The sequence below is a fragment of the Equus przewalskii genome, chromosome 1 (genome assembly GCF_037783145.1).
Source record: "Equus przewalskii isolate Varuska chromosome 1, EquPr2, whole genome shotgun sequence".
Classification (NCBI taxonomy): Eukaryota; Metazoa; Chordata; class Mammalia; order Perissodactyla; family Equidae; genus Equus; species Equus przewalskii.
In genome coordinates this window covers 129,238,253-129,257,219 of record NC_091831.1, presented here as the reverse complement: position 1 = coordinate 129,257,219, position 18,967 = coordinate 129,238,253, and the positions used below count along the sequence as shown (strand labels likewise).

General features: G+C 39.3%; 1 protein-coding gene and 1 long non-coding RNA gene across 3 annotated transcripts; both read right to left on the bottom strand.

Moving 5' to 3' along the window:
* Positions 1 to 19: 19 nt before the first annotated feature.
* LOC139076337 (uncharacterized) lies at positions 20 to 9,141 on the bottom strand. The gene is made up of 4 exons (XR_011527826.1): positions 9,010 to 9,141; positions 1,154 to 1,312; positions 533 to 688; positions 20 to 245 (listed from the first exon to the last, which is right to left on the bottom strand). It is a non-coding gene; the product is annotated as an uncharacterized lncRNA (long non-coding RNA).
* A 4,898-nt stretch (positions 9,142 to 14,039) lies between these two features.
* RPS27L (ribosomal protein S27 like) lies at positions 14,040 to 18,181 on the bottom strand. Of its 2 annotated transcripts, none has more exons than XM_008528939.2 (4): positions 17,738 to 18,181; positions 16,735 to 16,843; positions 15,947 to 16,057; positions 14,040 to 14,237 (listed from the first exon to the last, which is right to left on the bottom strand). In XM_008528939.2, exons 1-4 carry the CDS (start codon positions 17,741 to 17,743, stop codon positions 14,209 to 14,211), a joined length of 255 nt encoding a protein of 84 aa, XP_008527161.1. In that variant the 5' UTR covers positions 17,744 to 18,181; the 3' UTR covers positions 14,040 to 14,208. The 2 variants fall into 2 exon arrangements, with proteins under 2 accessions (XP_008527161.1, XP_070434258.1); XM_070578157.1 differs by having other exon boundaries at positions 17,459 to 17,743.
* Positions 18,182 to 18,967: the final 786 nt, after the last annotated feature.

Below are 18,967 nucleotides of genomic sequence, written 5' to 3'. Positions count from 1 at the left end.
AGGAAATCTCATTCAACAGGAACCTCCAAATATTGTTATTTTAATATGACAGCAGAAACAAGATTATGATAAATGGTATATTAGTTATCTATTATGGTTTAAAAGAACAAAATTATCTCATAGTTTCTGAGGCTCAGGAATTCAGGAATAGCTTGACTTGGGTGGGTCTGGTGCCAGAGTCTCTAATGAGGTTGCAGACAAGAAGTTGTAGTCATCTAAAGGCTTCTCTGGGGCTGGAGGAAATGCTGCAAGTGATTCAAAAGAGAGAGAGAGCATACACATGCACGCACAAGCAGGCAACCCAGACAGAAGTCAGTGTCTTTTATAACGTAGCCTCAGAAGTCACATACTATCACATTTGCTATATTTCCTAGATCACACAGATCAACTCTGATACAACATGGGAGGGATTACACAGGATGTGACTATTAGGAGGTACAGATAATGGAAGGTCATCTTGGAAGCTGGCTACCAAAGTCTGACCTCTGGCCCCCAAGGATTCATGTCCCTCCCACATGCAAACTACACTTACCTCCTCCCAAGTCTTCCAGAAATTTTATCCCATTATAGCATCAGCTCAAAGCCCAAGATCTATCATCCAAATCAGATCTAGGTGTGGATGAGGCTTCTTAGGGGTAGTTCCTTAAGTACCGCAACTAAAATACAGTACACTTCTTGATCTGAAGACCTGTGAACTAAAGACAAGTTGTTTGCGAATGTAACCACTCAGCAACAGGGCCGGCCCCCATTTTTAGGATTCTTCTTGAAGCTCTGAGAAGAGCTGTGAACATTCTCAGTAACTGAGCCAATACACAAATGTCAGGTGTTCACAGACCTCAAGGTTAAGGTTTCCTGTTTGAGATATTTTTGCCACAATAACTTCTTTTCTTACTTAATACTATTAGAAACAGTATTGATAAATTTCCACATCTCCCAGAGTGGTATCTCTGGGGTGGCTGATCCTTAATATTATGGAAAAGAACGCAAGAGAACTTAACACAAATTCCTTGTGTTTTTGTTCTCTGAAGTTTACAACTTGTCAAGGTGATCATTGGCTATGAATCATTTGCTTTACCTTCCTTGTGTTAAACTGATGTTTTATTTTGTAAACATGGCCCCAAGACTGCCTTGTAAGGAAGCCAGACTAGCTTACTGGAGCATAGGAGGCCACACAGAGAAGAACTGATATCCCAGTTGACAGCCAGCACCAGCTGCTGGACATGTGACCGAAGCCATCTTGGATCTTCCAGTCCAGCTGAGCCTCCAGCTGAATGCAGACATGAATGAGCCCAGGTAAGACCAACCTACAAAACTTGAGAAATAATAAATCATCATTACTTTAAGCCACCAAATTTGGGGGCAGCTTGCTTTGCAGCAATAGTTAACATGAATATGCTCCAATGTGGTAACAAGGTGGGTATATAAGTTGGGAGAGAAAAATAGAACTTGATAGCACTTGATTTTGAATGGATAGGATCGTTTTTATTTAAAAAAAATTACTATTAACAGAGCACTCACTATGCATCATGTATTGTGCTAAGCACTTTATACATGTTATTTCATTTTATATTCATAACAACTCCATTAAGTAGAAATTGATATCTTATTTTGCCCAAGGTCACACAAGCATTAACCATTAGAACTTGTTTCAAGCCCAGGTATATCTGACTGAAGCCTGTTCTAACCATTATCTTGCTTTCCCATAAAAAAGGTATCTCTGAAAATTTACAGATCCAATAAAAGACACATTTAGTGACATGCAATTTTATACATGCTATGTTTAGTAAAAATTTTTTAAGTCAGGGCCAGCCCTCTTGGCCTAGTGGTTAAGTTTGGCACACTCCACTTCAGCATCCCAGGTTCAGTTTCCAGGTGTGGACCTACACCACTTGTGTGTCAGTGGCCATGCTGTGGCTGCAGTTCACATAACAAAAAAAAAGAGGAAGATAGGCAGTGGATGTTAGCTCAGGGTGAATCTTCCTCAGGAAAAAAAAAAAGTAGGTCACATGAAAAAAATAAAAATAAGCATATACTGGCATTTTAATTAGTAAATCTTGCTGCAAATAAAGAAAAATACACAACTTCTATTTAATACACAAATTAATATAAAGACGACAAAGATGGCACAGTAGGGTCATCCTTTTACACACCCCCTTCTTTTAAATACATAGCACAATATATAAAATGCAAAATGAGAAAATGAAAAAGACATTCATGGACTTAAAACACAAACACAAAACACTGAGCAGAGCTGAAGCTGATGTCTGCTGAACCCCAGGTCCAGATTGCAGTGGCAGCTCTGATTTCTGTTCCTGTTAAATAATCAAAACTAAAACTCCTTCCCTAAGAATAATTTAAAATGTCGGCTTTTAATTAAAGCTTACAGGACAGTACTTATCTGATTTTTTCCTAAGGTGAGGTTTCGCTAGGCAAGAAAATAACAGTAGACCTGGTACATTAGGGGGGGAACTGAGCCAGAATATGTAGAACAGAGATAAACTTAGCTATCCTGGCATCCTCTTAGAAACAAGGCTCAAGACAAAGGAATAGGTTATAAATAAGGGAAGAGGACAAAACCCCAGAAAAAGAACTAAACAAAACAGAAATAAACAATCTTCCTAACAAAGAGTTCAAACAAAAAGTCATAATGATGCTCTCTGATCTTGGGAGAAGAATGGATGAACTCAGTGAGAATTTCAACAAAGAACTGGAAAATATTTAAAAAAAAAAAACAATCAGGAATGAAGAATACAATACTGGAAATGAAAAATTCACTAAAGGGACTCAATGGCAGAGTAGATGATACAGAAGAATGGATCAGTGAGCTGGATGAAAGACTAGAGGAAATCACCCAAGCTGAACAGATAAAAGAAAAAAGAATTAAAAAGAACAAAACAGTCTAAGGGACACCTGGGACAACCTCAAGCACACTAACATCTGTATGATAGGTGTCCCAGAAGGAGAAGACAGAGACAAAGGGGCAGCGAATCTATTTGAAGAAATAATAGCTGAAAACTTTCCTAACTTAATGAAGGAAATAGACATCCAGGTACAAGAAGCACAGAGAGCACCAAACAAGGTAAACCCAAAGAGGCCCACACCAAGACACATTATAATTAAAATGTTAAGAATTGAAGATAAAGAGAGAATCCCAAAAGTCATAAGAGAAAGGCAACAAGTTACATACAAAGGAAACCCCATAAGGCTATCAGCTGACTTCTCAGCAGAAATCTTACAGACTAGAAGGGAGTGGCACAATATATTTAAAGTGCTGAAAGGAAAAAAACCTACAGCCAACAATATTCTACCTAGCAAGCTTATCATTCCCAGAATGGAAGGAGAGAGAAAGAGTTCCCCAGACAAGCAAAAACTAAAGGAGTTTATCACCAAGAAACCAGCCCTATGAGAAATGCTAAAGGGACTTAATTAAGTGGGAAAGAGAGGCCCACAAATAGGAATAAGAAAGTTATCAAAAAAATAAAAGCAATAAAGTCACTGGTAAAGGCAAATATACAGTAAAGGTAGCAGATCAACCACCTATGAAGATAATATAAAGGTCAAAAGATAAAAGTACTAAAATTATCTGTTTCCATGATAAGAGGGTAACAGACACACACCAAAAAAGAGGTTAGATATGATATTAAAAACATAAAATGTGGGAGGAGGGGTGTAAAAGAGTAGAGCTTTTAGAAAGAGGTCAAACTAAAGAGACCATCAACTTAATATAGATTGCTGTATATTAGGTTATTATATATGAACCTGATGGTAATCACAAACCAGAAACCTATAATAAATACATAAAAAATTAAGAGAAAGGAACCCAAACATAATACTAAAGAAAACCATCAAATCACAAGGGAAGAGAGCAAGAGAAGAAGAAAGGAACAGAGAAGAACTACTAAAACACTCAGAAAAAAAGTAACAAAATGGCAATAAGTACATACTTATCAATAGCTACTTTAAATGTCAATAAACTAAATGTTCCAATCAAAATACACAGGGTGGCTGATCGGATGAAAAAACAAGACCCATATATATGCTGCATAGAAGAGACACACTTCAGACCTAAAGGCACTCACAAACTGAAAGTGAAGGGATGGAAAAAGATACTCCATGCAAATGGCAATGAAAAGAAAGTTGGGGTAGCAATACTTATATCTGACAAAATAGACTTTAAAACAAAAACTGTAACAAGAGACAAAGAAGGGCACTACATAACAATAAAGGGAATGATCCAACAAGAGGCTATAACACTTGGAAACAGCTATGCACCCAACATAGGAGCACCTAATTATATAAAGCAATTAGACATAAAAGGAAATAGACAGTAACACAATAATACTAGTGGACTTTAACACTCCGCTTACACTAATGGAGAGATCATCCAAACAGAAGATCAATAAGGCAACATGGGCCTTAAATGATACATTAGACTAGATGGACTTAGTAGATATATACAAAACATTCCATCCAAAACCCACAGAATACACATTCTTTTCAAATTCACATGGAACATTCTCCAGGATAGATCACATATTAGGCCACAAAACAAGTCTCAATAAATTTAAGAAAATTGAAATAACACCAAGCATCTTTTCTGACCACAATGGTATGAGACTAGAAATCAACTACAGGAATAAAATCAGAAAAGCCACAAATACATGGAGATTAAACAAAATGCTACTCAACAATGATTGGGTCAATGAAGAAATCAAAGGAGAAATAAAAAAAAGACCTGGAGACAAATGAAAATGAAAATACAACATGCCAAAACTTATGGGATACATACAGCAAAAGTGGTTCTAAGAGGGAAGTTTATAGCAATACAGGACTATCTCAACAAACAAGAAAAATCCCAAATAAATCTAACAGTGCACCTAAAGGAACTGGAAAAAGAAGAACAAACAAAGCCCAAAATCAATAGAAGGAATGAAATAATAAAAATCAGAGTAGAAATAAATGAAATAGAGACTATAAAAAAATAGAAAAAAATCAATGAAACTAAGAGCTGTTTCTTTGAAAAGATAAACAAAACTGACAAACCTTTAGCTAGACTCACCAAGAAAAAAAGAGAGAAAGCTGAAATAAATAAAATCGGAAATGAAAGAGGAGAAATTACAACAGACACCTCAGAAATACAAAAGATTATAAAAGAATACTACAAAAAGCTGTACACCAACAAACTGGATAATCTAGAAGAAATAGATAAATTCCTAGAATCATACAACCTTCCAAAACTGAATCAAGAAGAAATAGAGAATTTGAATAGGCCAATCATCAGTAAGGAGATCAAAATAGTAATAAAAACCTCCCAAAAAACAAAAGTCCAGGACAAGATGTCTTCCCTGGTGAACTCTATCAAACATTCAAAGACATAATACCTATCCTTCTCAAACTCTTCCAAAAAATTGAAGAGGAGAGGAAGCTTCCAAACTCATTCTATGAAGCCAACATTACCCTGATACCAAAACCAGATAAGGACAACACAAAAAAAGAAAATTACAGGCCAATATGACTGATGATCATCAATGCAAAAATCCTCAACAAAATACTAGCAAATCGAATACAACAACACATTAAAAAGATCATACACCATGATCAAGTGAGATTTATTCCAGGGGTGCAGGGATGGTTCAACAGCCACAAATCAATGAACATGATACACCACATTAACAAAATGAAGAATAAGAATCACACGATCATCTTGATAGATGCAGAGAAAGCATTTGACAAGATACAGCATCCATTTATCATAAAAACTCTAAATAAAATGGGTACAGAAGGAAAATACTTCAACATAATAAAGGCCATATGTGACAAACCCACAGCTAATATCATTCTCAGTGGAGAAAAACTGAAATTTATCCCTCTAAGAACAGGAACCAGATGTCCACTTTCACCACTCTTATTTAACATAGTATTGGAAGTCCTAGCCAGAGCAACCAGACAAGAAAAATAAATAAAAGGGATCTAAATTGGAAAGGAAGAAGTAAAACTGTCACTATTTTCAGATGACATGATTTTATATATAGAAAACCCTAAGAATCCACTAAAAAACTTTAAGAAATAATAAATGAATATGGTAAAGTTGCAGGATACAAAATCAACATACAAAAATCAGTTGTGTTTCTGTACACTAACAACAAAGTAGCAGAAAGAGAAATTAAGAATACAATCCCATTTACAATTGCAACAAAAAGAATAAAATACCTAGGAATAAACTTAACCAAAGAGGTGAAAGATCTGTACGCTGAAAACTATAAAACATTGTTGAAAGAAATTGAGGAAGACACAAAGAAATGGAAAGATATTCCGTGCTCTTGGATTGGAAGAATTAACATAGTTAAAATGTCCATACTACCCAAAGCAATCTACAGATTCAATGCAATCCCTATCAAAGTTCCAACAATACTTTTCACAGAAATAGAACAAAGAATCCTAAAATTTATATGGAACAACACAAGACCCTCAATAGCCAAAGGAATCCTGAGAAAAAAGAACAAAGCTGGAGGTATCACACTCCTTGATTTCAAAATATACTACAAAACTGTAGTAACCAAAACAGCATAGTTATCACACAAAAACAGACACACAGATCAATGGAACATAACTGAGAGCCCAGAAATAAAATCACACATCTATGGACAGCTAATTTTTCACAAAGGAACCAACAACAATGGAGAAAGGAAAGCCTCTTCAATAAATGGTGTTGGGAAAACTGGACAGCCACATGCAAAAGAATGAAAGTAGACCATTATCTTTTACCATACACAAAAATTAACTCAAAATGGGTTAAATATAAGACCTGCAACCACAAAAATTCTAGAAGAAAACATAGGCAATACACTCTTCAATATCAGTCTTAGCTGCATATTTTCAAGTACCATGTCTGACTGGGCAAAGGAAACAATAGAAAAAATAAACAAATGAGACTACATCAAACTAAAAGGCTTCTGCACAGCAAAGGGAACCATTAACAAAACAAAAAGACCACCCTACAATTGGTAGAAGATATTTGCAAACCATATATCTGATAAGGGTTAATATCCAAAATATATAAAGAACTCATACATCTTAACAACAAAAAAACTAACAACCCAACTTAAAAATGGGAAAAATCTGAACAGACATTTCTCCAAAGAAAATATACAGATGGCCAATAGGCACATGAAAGGATATTTAACATCACTATCAGGGAAATGCAAATCAAAACTATCATGAGATATCACCTCACTCCCGTCAGAATGGCTATAATTAACAAGACAGGAAATAATAAATGTTGGAGAGGATGTGGAGAAAAGGGAACTCTCATACACTGCTGGTGGGAGTGCAAACTGGTGCAGCCACTTTGGGAAACAGTAGGGGGGGTGGGATAACTAGTGGGCCAGCCTGGTGGCACAGGGGTTAAGTTCACAGGTTCCACTTTGGCAGCCTGGGGTTCACCAGTTCAGATCCCGGGTGCAGACCTACGCACCGCTTGTCAAGCCATGCTGTGGCAGGCGTCCTACATATAAAGTAGAGGAAGATGGGCACAGATGTGAGCTCAGGGTGAGTCTTCCTCAGCAAAAAGAGGAGGATTGGCAGCAGATGTTAGCTCAGGGCTAATCTTCCTCAAGAAAAAAAAATTGAGACTAGAACTACCATACAATCCAGGTATTCCACTGCTGGGTATTTACCCAAAGAACATGAAAACATGAATGTGTAAAGATACATGCACCCCTTTGTTCATTGCAGCATTATTCACAATAGCCAAGACTTTGAAGCAACCTACTTGCCCATCAAGGCGTGACTGGGTAAAGAAAATGTGGTATATATACACAATGGAATACTACTCAGCCATAAATAAGGATGAAATCTGGCCATTTGTGACAACATGGATGGACCTTGAGGGTATTATGCTAAGCAAAATAAGTCAGATGAAGAAAGTCAAATACCATATAATCTCACTTATAAATAGAACATAAAAATAACAAAGAATCACATAGAGACAGAGATTGGATTGGTGGTTATCAGAGGGGAAGGGAGGAGAGAGGAGGGCAAAAGGGGTGATTAGGCACATGTGTATGGTGATGGGTTGTAATTAGTCCCTGGGTGGTAAACATGATGTAATCTACACAGAAATCGAAATATATAACAATGTACACCTGAAATTTATATAATGCTATAAACCAATGTTACTGCAATTAAAAAAAAAGAAACAAAACTCAAGGGCTATTTGAGCCTGGATCGATAGCAAATATCTTAACTTGATATAATTCTTTATGCTTTTAGTTGTGAACATGTAGCTGTAAAATCCTAAAAGATTATAAAGTGAGGTCATTATTCTATAAAAGTAGTGTTTTTCCTTTGTAAAATGCAATAGTGAACTCTAACCCTTTCAGGCAAAGATTTAAGTTTTTTCCATTGAAAATTACAACTACATCTTTCCAGAATCTGTTTTCAAATCTGGGGTAGAATTTTATTTTGTTTTACTTTATTTATTTTTTTTTTGTGAGGAAGACTGGCCCTGAGCTAACATCTGTTGCCAATCTTCCTCGTTTTGCTCGAGGAAGATTGTCGCTGAGCTAACATCTGTGCCAATCTTCCTCTAATTTATGTAGGATGCCACCACCACGCTTGGGATCTGAACCCACGAACCCTTGGCAGAGTGTGCGAACTTAGCCACTATGCCACCAGGCTGGTAGAATTTTAAAACTTTGTTTTCTGTGATAGGCAGAGTAATGGCACCCTAAAGATGTCCACATTCTAATCCCCAGAACCTGAAAATATGTTCCTTAAATGGCAAAAGGGACTTTGTAGACGTAATTAAATCAAGGATCCTGAAATAGGGAGATTATCCTGGATTATCCAGATAAGCCCACTGTAATCACAAGGGGCCTTATAAGAGGAAAGTGGGAAGTCAGAGTCAGAGGAGGTATGATGACAAAAGTAGAGGTCAGAGTGATGTGGGGTCATGAACCAAGGAATGCAGGCAGCCTCTAGAAGGTGGAAAAGAGGAGGAAAACTTACTGTTCCCTAGAGCCTCCAGATGGCATGTAGCCCCACTGACACCTTGATTTCAGCCCCAAGGATTCCATTTTGGACTTCTGACCTCCAGAACTGTAAGATAATATATTTATGTTGTTTTAAGGCACAGATTTGTGGTAATTTGTTACAGCAGCAACAGGTAACTATATTCCAACTATTTTTAGCCATATTTATAATAGGGAGAATTTTTTCTTATTGTAAAAGAAAAAGCAAATGAGAAGGCATTCTAGGAAGATAGTAGCTTATTCTGGCTTCTTTCCATTTCCAAACTCATCAGTAATCAGATATGTAAATTAGAGTAACAATGATATATAACCTTACAATCATCAAAATGGCAACAAATTTAGATTCCATTTATTAATAGAAGAGATAGAGATTGGGGAGAATATTTTCATATATTGCTAGTGGAAAGTAATCTGGCATCACCTGTTAAAATCGAAAATACATTTGTCAGGGCCTGCCCGGTGGCACAGTGGTTAAGTGCTCACGTTCTACTTTGGTGGCCCAGGGTTCACCAGTTCGGATCCTGGGTGCAGACACGGCACCACTTGGCAAGCCATGCTGTGGTAGGTGTCCCACATATAAAGTAGAGGAAGATGGGCATGGATGTTAGCTCAGGGCCAGTCTTCCTCAGCAAAAAGAGGAGGATTGGCAGCAGATGTTAGCTCAGGGCTAATCTTCCTCAAAAAAAAAAAAAAATTGCCTTTTCATCCAGCAATCCACTCCTGGAACTCTAACCCACAGAAATAAAAGCACCATTATTAAGGACATATTTAAATGTATTTATAGTGGCTTTGATTATAGTGGAAAAAACTAGAAACAAAGTGCCCTTCAATAGGATAATGCTGAATAAATTATGGTACTTTCATACCAAAAACTATTATGCTGCCATTAAAAAGAATTAGAGAATGAAGTTGGACCACTGCCTCACACCATATGCAAAAATTAATTCAAAATGGATCAAACCTAAATGTAAGAACTAAAATTATAAACCTCTTAGAAGAAAACAGGCATGAATCTCCGTGACCTTGGATTAAGCAATGATTTCTTAGACATGACGCCAAAAGCATAAGAAATGACCAAAAAAATCGATAAATTCGACTTCATAAAAATTCAAAATGTTGGTGTTTCTAAGGACAAAAGATAAAAAGCCACACACAGAATGGGAGAAAATATTTGCAAATCATATACATAAGAGATTTATATCTAGAATATATAAGAACTCTTACAACACACAATAAAAAGACAACCCAGGGGATGGCCCCGTGGCCGAGTGGTTACGTTCGTGCGCTCCGCTGCAGGCGGCCCAGTGTTTCGTCGGTTCGAATCCTGGGCGCGGACATGGCACTGCTCGTCAGACCACGCTGAGGCAGCGTCCCACATGCCACAACTAGAGGAACCCACAACGAAGAATACACAACTATGTACCGGGGGGCTTTGGGGAGAAAAAGGAAAAAATAAAATCTTTAAAAAAAAAAAAAAAAAGGCAACCCAATTAAAAATGGGCAAAGGATCTGAATAGACAGTTCTCCAAAGAAGATACACAAATGTCCAATAAGCACATGAAAAGATGGTCAATGTCATTAGTCATCAGGGAAATGTGAATCAAAACCACAATAAAACAATTCGTCACACTCTAAGATGGCTATAATCAAAAAGAGACAATAACAAGTGTTGTCGAGGATGTGGAGAAATTGGAACCCTTGTGCATTGCTAGTAGGAATGTAAAATGGTGCAGCCTCTTCAGAAAACAGGCAATTCCTCAAAGAGCTAAAAACAGAATTGCTATATGACCCAGCAATTCCATGCTTAGGTATATACCCAAGAGAATTTAAAATGTCTACACAGGGGCCGGCCCCGTGGCCGAGTGGTTAAGTTCCTGTGCTCTGCTTTGGCGGCCCTGGGTTTCGCTGGTTCAGATCCTGGGCACGGACATGGATGGCACCGCTCCTCAAGCCATGCTGAGGCAGCTTCCCACATGCCACAACTAGAAGGACCCACAACTAAAAATACACAACTATGTACCGGGGGGCTTTGGGGAGAAACAGGAAAAATAAAATCTTTAAAATGTCTACATAAAACCTTGTACATGAATGTTCATAGCAGCATTATCTGTAGTAGCCAAAAAGTGAAACCAACCCAACTGTCCATCAACTGAGGAATGGATAAACAAAATGTATATCCTTACAACAGAATATTATTCAGTTAGAAAAAAGTATTGATACATGCTACAGCATGGATGGCCATCATAAACATTATGCTAACTGAAAGAAGCCAGACACAAAAGGCCACATATTATATAATCCCATTTATGTAAACTGTCCAGAATAGGCAAATCCATGGAGATAGAAATTCTATTAATGGTGCCAGGAGCTGGAAGGTGGAAGGAACTGGGAGTGATTTGGGATTATGAAAATGGTCTAGGATTAGACAGTGGTGATGGTTGCAAAACCTTATGAATACACTAAAAACCATTGAATTCTACATTGTAAAATGTTGAATTTTATGGTATTTACATATCTCAAAAAAAATTAGAACTTTATCAGATGACTTAGAGGGGCAACCAGACAAGAAACCATTTGTCATCTGATCAGGTCGGAAGCCAAGAATTTCATTTTATTTTATCTTTATGTAACTGGTTTTTCTATTTGTGGAAGAAATATAGTTTCCTTTAAAAAATATTTACATAAAAAAATGAAGTCAATATACATAACAGTATTAAAGAAAAGCGGTCAGTAATAATGTATATAGCAGCCCTTGAAGATTAGAACAGTCCTAGCGTTCCATTGAGCAGTTTCCAAACCCAGTAATACTGCTTACTACACCATTCAGTTCCCAGCGCCAAGCGTCTCTATAACGCAATCCTTAGATACGTTCTTTAAAGTACACTTTCTTCAAGGAAATTGTCAGGGATTTGCCCTCTAGATTACTCATCACAGGATTTGCTCCTTTCCATATCACTAGCCCGTCATCCCCACTGGCTCTACTCGGAGCCAGAGTTCCTAAATTGTGCAAATTGAGGCACTTTGGGGCACCATGAGAAAAACAGTGATACTCAGCATCTTTTGGATACCATGCAAACTTATAGTTCCAGGTATTGTTACCTTAGTTGGCACCACATTCCTTTCTATGATGTCATATCTTTGTGAAGCTGGGTTTGGGGGCATTGCTGTAATAAAAAGCAAGTACTATGCAAACATCAATGTGGCAGAAATGAAGATGGCAGTGTCCAATCTGATCCCAATTTTGAGAAACTGTGCAGTGCCCAAAAGGCACACTGATTCCATTAATAATTGTGATCATTTAAGATAAAAAATGATCACTTTTGTTTTAATTTACTGGGTTTTTTTTAAGATTTTATTTTTACTTCTCCCAATGCCGCCCAGTACACAGTTTTATATATTTTAGTTGTGGGTCTTCCTAGTTGTGGTACGTGGGACGCCGCCTCAGCATGGCCTGATGAGCGGTGCTAGGTCTGCACCCAGGAATCAAACCGGTGAAACCCTGGGCCACTGATGCAGAGTGCGCAAACTTAACCACTTGGCCATAGGGCCAGCCCCTATGGTATTTTTCCAACAGCTATTAAAGTTATTAGAACCTAACTAAATACATCTAACTGGGGTCAGCCCCATGGCCTAGTGGTTAAGTTCAAGAGCTCCGCTTGGGTAGCCCAGGGTTTCGCCATGGGAGCAGACATAGCACCACTCATCAAGCCAGGCGGTATCCCACATGCCACAACTAGAAGGACCCACAACTAAAAATACACAACTATGTACCAGGGGGCTTTGGGGAGAAAAAGGAAAAATAAAATCTTTAAAAATAAATAAATGTATGGGGCCGGCCCAGTGGCTCAGCAGTTAAGTTCGCACATTCCGCTTTTCAGCGGCCCGGGGTTCGCCAGTTCAGATCCCAGGTGCGGACACGGCACCGCGTGGCAAAAGCCATGCTGTGGTAGGTATCCCACATATAAAGTAGAGGAAGATGGGCATGGATGTTAGCTCAGGGGCAGTCTTCCTCAGCAAAAAGAGAAGGATTAGCAGTAGTTAGCTCAGGGCTAATCTTCCTCAAATAAATAAATAAATCTAACTGTTAGGTATTTCCTTTGGCCAAGGGACTCCATGAAAAAATTACTGAAACTCTAAAGATGCCATAAACCAAGAAAGTTCGGGAACATCTGTTATTTACTTCTCCATATATTAAATACACCCCAAACTTTCCAGAGTTCTTTAGTTTTCCTGCAACATTCCTGTGATATATGAGTCAACATGTTAAAGAATCAGTCTCTCCGATGGGGGGTGTATATGTAGAAACACCTCTTAATAGGAAATGCCTGTCTTAAGTACTTGCCTTAAAGTTAACGAGTAAAATAGAAGAGGTTATCTTCCCCCTCGAGAGAGCAGTAGGATAGTGGCTAGAGAGGCAAAGATACAGTCTAGTTCCTAGTTCCCCAGGGTCACTTCATAAGCTATAAAAATGACAATGAGACACCAAGGCCACTCAACACACATCTGTAGTCAGGAGTGCTTACCTGTCTGGACCAGAGAATTCAACACCATCTACCATCACCAGCCAGGATATCCTGGAGTAAATCATGCTACTCCTGATTCCTCCTCTCAAATTTTCTACTCCAAAAGGAGCTTCCTATAACTCAACCCCAGCTGCAGTTATTGTAATAAATTATGCAGTATGTTAGGGCCACATGAATCCAAGGCATTACACTGTGATTTCTACTGCATTAAATATGTATTTCTATAAATATGTGTTTCCATAGTTACAAAGGCAAAACTGTATTTTGAATTAACAAATAATGGACTTCTTTGCATTTGTAATTATTTAGCTCATTCATAACAATTTTGAAAATGACTAAAAATCAAATATTTAGGGTTTCTATTCTTGAAATGAGACACAAACTAATCAGAATACACTATTTAAAATGTTTAAACCAAATTCACATTCACAGTATATATAAATGTATAGCATATTCACACATACTTAAAAAAAAAAAGGGAAAATTTGCCCATAATCAAAACTTTATTGAAAAACTGACACCCAAATAGGAGATCACTGTTGTACACCTTACAAAATTAAACATAATTACATTATCTTGGTAGATTAACTAGAATTACTGAACTGATAAGGCTTTCTGCGATGTAACACAAATTCAAGAAGCTGTGTGGATCATTAGTGCTGCTTTCTTCTAAATGAGCACCCTGCAAAAGAATCACAAGAGCGTATTAAACACTGGCCTAGTCTATCTTTGCCATAGTTTCAACAACAAAAAGTACTTTTTAAGTATAAAACAAGTTTTGGGAATATTACATTAATGTTTATATACAGGTTAGCCTTTAATATCAGAAATTTGCTATAATAAATCTTCTATATTTCAATTATTCTGATGTGACTATAACTGTCACTCCTATTTCTCACATGCTATAATGGAGTTTATTTAAGACCACAAGCCTGAATTCAACAGTTAAATTTTTTTTTTTAATTTAAGATTTTATTTTTCCTTTTTCTCCCCAAAGTCCCCCGGTACATAGTTGTATACATATATATTTTTTTTCAGTTGTGGGTGCCTCCAGCTGTGGCATGTGGGACACCGCCTCAGCATGGCTTGACAAGCGGTGCCATGTCTGCGCCCAGGATCCAAACCAGCATAATCCTGGGCCACCAAAGCAGAGTGCTCGAACCCAACCACTCGGCCTCTGGGCTGGCCCCACAACAGTTAAAATTTTAATGTAAGCTGTCAAAGATGCAATCTTAATTTTTAGGAACTATTCTGAATTATTTTCCCAAGAAAGTAATTTTGATTAGAATTCTTTTCAGATCTACTAGCAACTCTGGTATAGATACACTCTGTTAATCATATGTCAGCACATGTGCACAAAATTCCAAGATCATGGCATGATATAAAGGTTTCAGAAATCTTCCAAAGACACTTTTAAGAGCAATACTGCAGTTAAATATCATACACTGACTTTATACTTAGATCCCACCAGGTCATACCAAATAGATCTCGGATTTGTTGCCAATCCACTTATGACTCTTCCAGTGAGAACAAGGACTCACAAGCAAATTTCAAATATCACTATGGAATTATAGATCTCTAAGTACTACTATGGAAAACAATATACATAATTAATATTTTCTCACTGTGTAAAAGTGAAAGACGAAGTAAAATTGGATTTTTATATTAACCATTAAATAGGTGCTCATAGAAATCAAACCTCTGGCATTTTAATTTATACATTAGTTATCTGTTGCATAGCTAGCAATGATAAAAACTGTCTTACGTCATATGTACCAAATACATAGGAAACAAAATATTCACAAGAGAAATTTGAAAATCCTATGGTTTCAAAAATCCAAATGTCCTATCGTATGTAGTTCTTTTGTTCCATTATGGTTTATGTTTAATATTTCAACTTAAGCAAACTAAGTGACTAAATACAACACAATGAGGTGTTCCAAACTAAGGAAAATAATAGTTAAAGGAATTCTGTGCAAGTTGAAGAGTATAAACTTATCCAGTTAATAGGGCACTCTACTGAAAGAGCACACAATGAAAGATAAAATTATTTTGGTAACCATGAATTTAAGATTCTTTTAGGGGCCGGCTCTGTGGCCAAGTGGTTAAGTTTGCGTGCTCCGCTGCGGCGGCCCAGGGTTCAGATCCTGGGCGCGGACATGGCACCGCTCATCAGGCCACGTTGAGGCGGCGTCCCACATCCCACAACTAGAAGGACCTGCAACTAAGATATACAACTATGTACAGGGGGGGTTTGGGGAGATAAAGCAGGGGGAAAAAAAAAGATTGGCAGCAATTGTTAGCCCAGGTGCCAATCTTTAAAAAAAAAAAAAGATTTCTTTTAAACTGGTTTTTCCTCATCACTGCATTAGAAAATGCTAAATGATATACCTTCTGTGAGCCTGGCCTTTCCTCCTGTTGGCTGGCACAACACTGTTGAACAACCTACACAAAGAACCACTGTCTGAGCATGGCTGAAAACCGTAGTAATCTTGTAGCAACCTAAAAAAAAGGGCAATGTTAAAAGTGAAAAGCAGAAGAAAATAGAGCATTTGTTCAACATATATCTAGTAAAGACCTTATAAAAAATTAAGAACTTCGATGCTGTGCAAGCCACATATGTAACTTAAAGTTGTCCAGCAGCCACGTTAAAAAAAAAAAGTAAAAACAAAACAAAACACACAAACCCAGCAGGTGAAATTATTTTATTGAACTCAAGATTTTCAAAATATTATGATATCAACATGACTTTTTTTTTGCTACATTTTCACAATCCGGCGTATACTTTACGCTTAAAGAATATTTCCATTCTGATTAGCCACATTTCAAGTGCTCAGTAGCCACATACGGCTAATGGCCACCATACTATGCAGCACAGCTTTACATTTTAAGAATCAGTACACTTTTCACTGCATCGTGAAAAGAAAACTCATCATCTGAACAGCTGAAAGACTTAGTCAAATGTCATATCCCCTTTGGAGTCCCATCTCCACCACCCCTTCAACTGTTTCTAAAATCGTTTGACTACGTTTATGATGAAAACGTCCCTTACGACGTTTCCAATTCTGTAATCCCACTTCTACTCAACAGAGGGTCCTAATGTATCTAAATATGCACACCACACTAGCAATCCCTATAGAAATTTTCCTTGCAAAGGGAACTAAAATTTAAAATATTACCTGGACATTTTACATCCATAAAATAAGAATTCGGACTTTGAACTAGCCGTTTCTTTTTATGTTTTTTCTTTTCCTCTTCCAAGGACGGATGTAGTAAATCTCTTGCCAACTGAATAAAAAAGCATATTATTACTACTAGAATGAAACCACAATGCTGGCAGATTTAACCATAAGTGAAATATACATGCAAAAATAGGAATAATAGGCATACTCGGCAGAGGCAACGCTTCAGATGTTAGTGACTTTTTAAAGCCCGTTAACTTTCATCAATACTTTTTAGAATGCGTGCGTTCTCCAAGTCCCGGTAAAGGGGCTCTGTGAAGGTCAGGAAGCATATGGTAAGCATATGGTAACCCTGTTCTTCTTTAGTCAACTGAATAATAGTCCCCAATGAAAACAAAACTGCGGTGCTAAGTAAGAACGTGACCCCGACCCTGCCCGCTGAGAGAAGTCGCCGAGGCAGACCGAAAGCGCCTGCACCGGGGCGATTTCTGCCCCCGGGGCTCAACATCTGCTCTGACTTGAACTCTGAGCTGCTGGGCCGTGGCCGTCCTGGACGGAGTTAACATGTCAGGCAACTGCAAAGACAGTTTTTAAAAAGGAAACAAGCAGGAAATCGCTTCTGAGAGGAGGCAGAGGGGTGAGAACCATGAACCACAAGAGCAACTCGACTCCGAAACCATAACCTCTCGGGCGCCCACCAAAACCAAGACGGCTAAGTTACCCGGGCAGCTGTCCACTCCCAGCCACGGACACCAGAGACCGCAGCCCTGGGCGGCCCGGATCCTCCCCGCCCCACGCCCAGGCAGGGCCGCCACGCCGCGCTGCCCGGGCAAGTCCTGACTAGTCCGCCACGCGCGAAGGGCTGCGCGCTCCGAGCCGCCCAGCCGCTTTCGGCAGGGGCCGCCCGGCCCCGGGGTGTGCTGGCCTAACTCGCCCCGCTGGACCCTTGACAGAGTGAGAAGCCCAGCACAAATCCGAAGCCCGAAAGTAAACAACTCACAGGCATGCTGACGCTTCCGCAAGCGCAGCCCGTCCAGATCTCTAAGGCGACACACACCCTAGCGAGCCGCACGCGAGCTGCGGCTCGGCATCAACTTCCGGGATAGAGGAGGCTGGGAGGAGCGGAGCAGCGGGGCGGGCGGGCCGGTCCGCTCTAGGCGCTCCTCTCGGTGGTGGGGGGACGGCTCTGGCCGTTCCGCAGATCCCAGACGAAGGGGAGGCTCTGAGACTCGCGCCAATCCGAGAGCCCCAACCCCGCGAACCTGACGGTCTCCAGGGCGGGGCCGCCGGTCCTAGAGCTCCGCGCTGGACTAGCCCGGCTGGGAAACCGCCTCGGGCTTTAGCTGCAGAGACGGAGCGCCGGCGGCCGCCCCGGACCGCGGCATCGCGGAACAGGGCCGCTCGGTCGCTGTCCGGCCAAGCCCGTCGGCCCTCGGTGCGCTCTGCGGGCGGTGCCGCCCGCTATTGTCTGTTCTTTTGTGTATTAAAAACAGTATTATTAATTAAAACTTTAACATGTGCCAGCGAGATTATGAAAGAGGCTTGTATACTTGTGCATCCAGCTTCCAAGTTACCGGTTATTAAATTCTTTGCGGGATGCGTCTGTGCCTTGGGTATGCTTTGCCTTGAAAAAGTTTCTTTTTTCTTTTGGTGAGGAAGATTGGCCCTGAGCTAACATCTGTTGCCAATCTTCCTCTTTTTGTTTGAGGAAGATTGTCGCTGAGCTAACATCTGTGCCAGTCTTCCTCTATTTTGTATGTGGGACACGGCCACAGCATAGCTTGATGAGCAGTGTGTAGGTCCACGCCAGGATCCCACTCCCAAATCCGACCACCAGCAAGCAGAGTGTGGGAACTTCACTACACCACGGGGCTAGCCCCTAAAAAGTTTTTAAAAGCACTGTCCTGCCTGCTTAGTTCACGTCAGGCTATTTCCTGTCCTCTGAGGATTATGCCTACTTCCCAGAGGGGACAACTCAAGCCTAAAAAAATGGCGCGTGTCTCAGATAGCCAGACATGAAATGTCTTTGATCAGGAAGACAAGCTTGAGGGATGGGTGTGAGTGAGTGTGATTGAAAGCTAAGAAATCAGGGAGAGAGGCTTGACCAGAAAATTGTCCTAGACAGACGTTCTCAATCATCTTTTATTTCTCTTTGCAAAAATAATACGTGTATTCTGCACATTTTGGAAAATGCAGAAAAATAGAAGAAAATTAAAATTACCATCCAGAG

Bases quoted from the DNA above. Each gene is read 5' to 3' on its own strand.
- RPS27L (XM_008528939.2), bottom strand. The intron at 16,058-16,734 runs GTAATATTTTAA...CCTTTTTTTTAG, and splicing joins TATGGATGTAAAATGTCCAG to GTTGCTACAAGATTACTACG. The intron at 14,238-15,946 runs GTATATCATTTA...ATTCTTTTGCAG, and splicing joins AAAGGCCAGGCTCACAGAAG to GGTGCTCATTTAGAAGAAAG.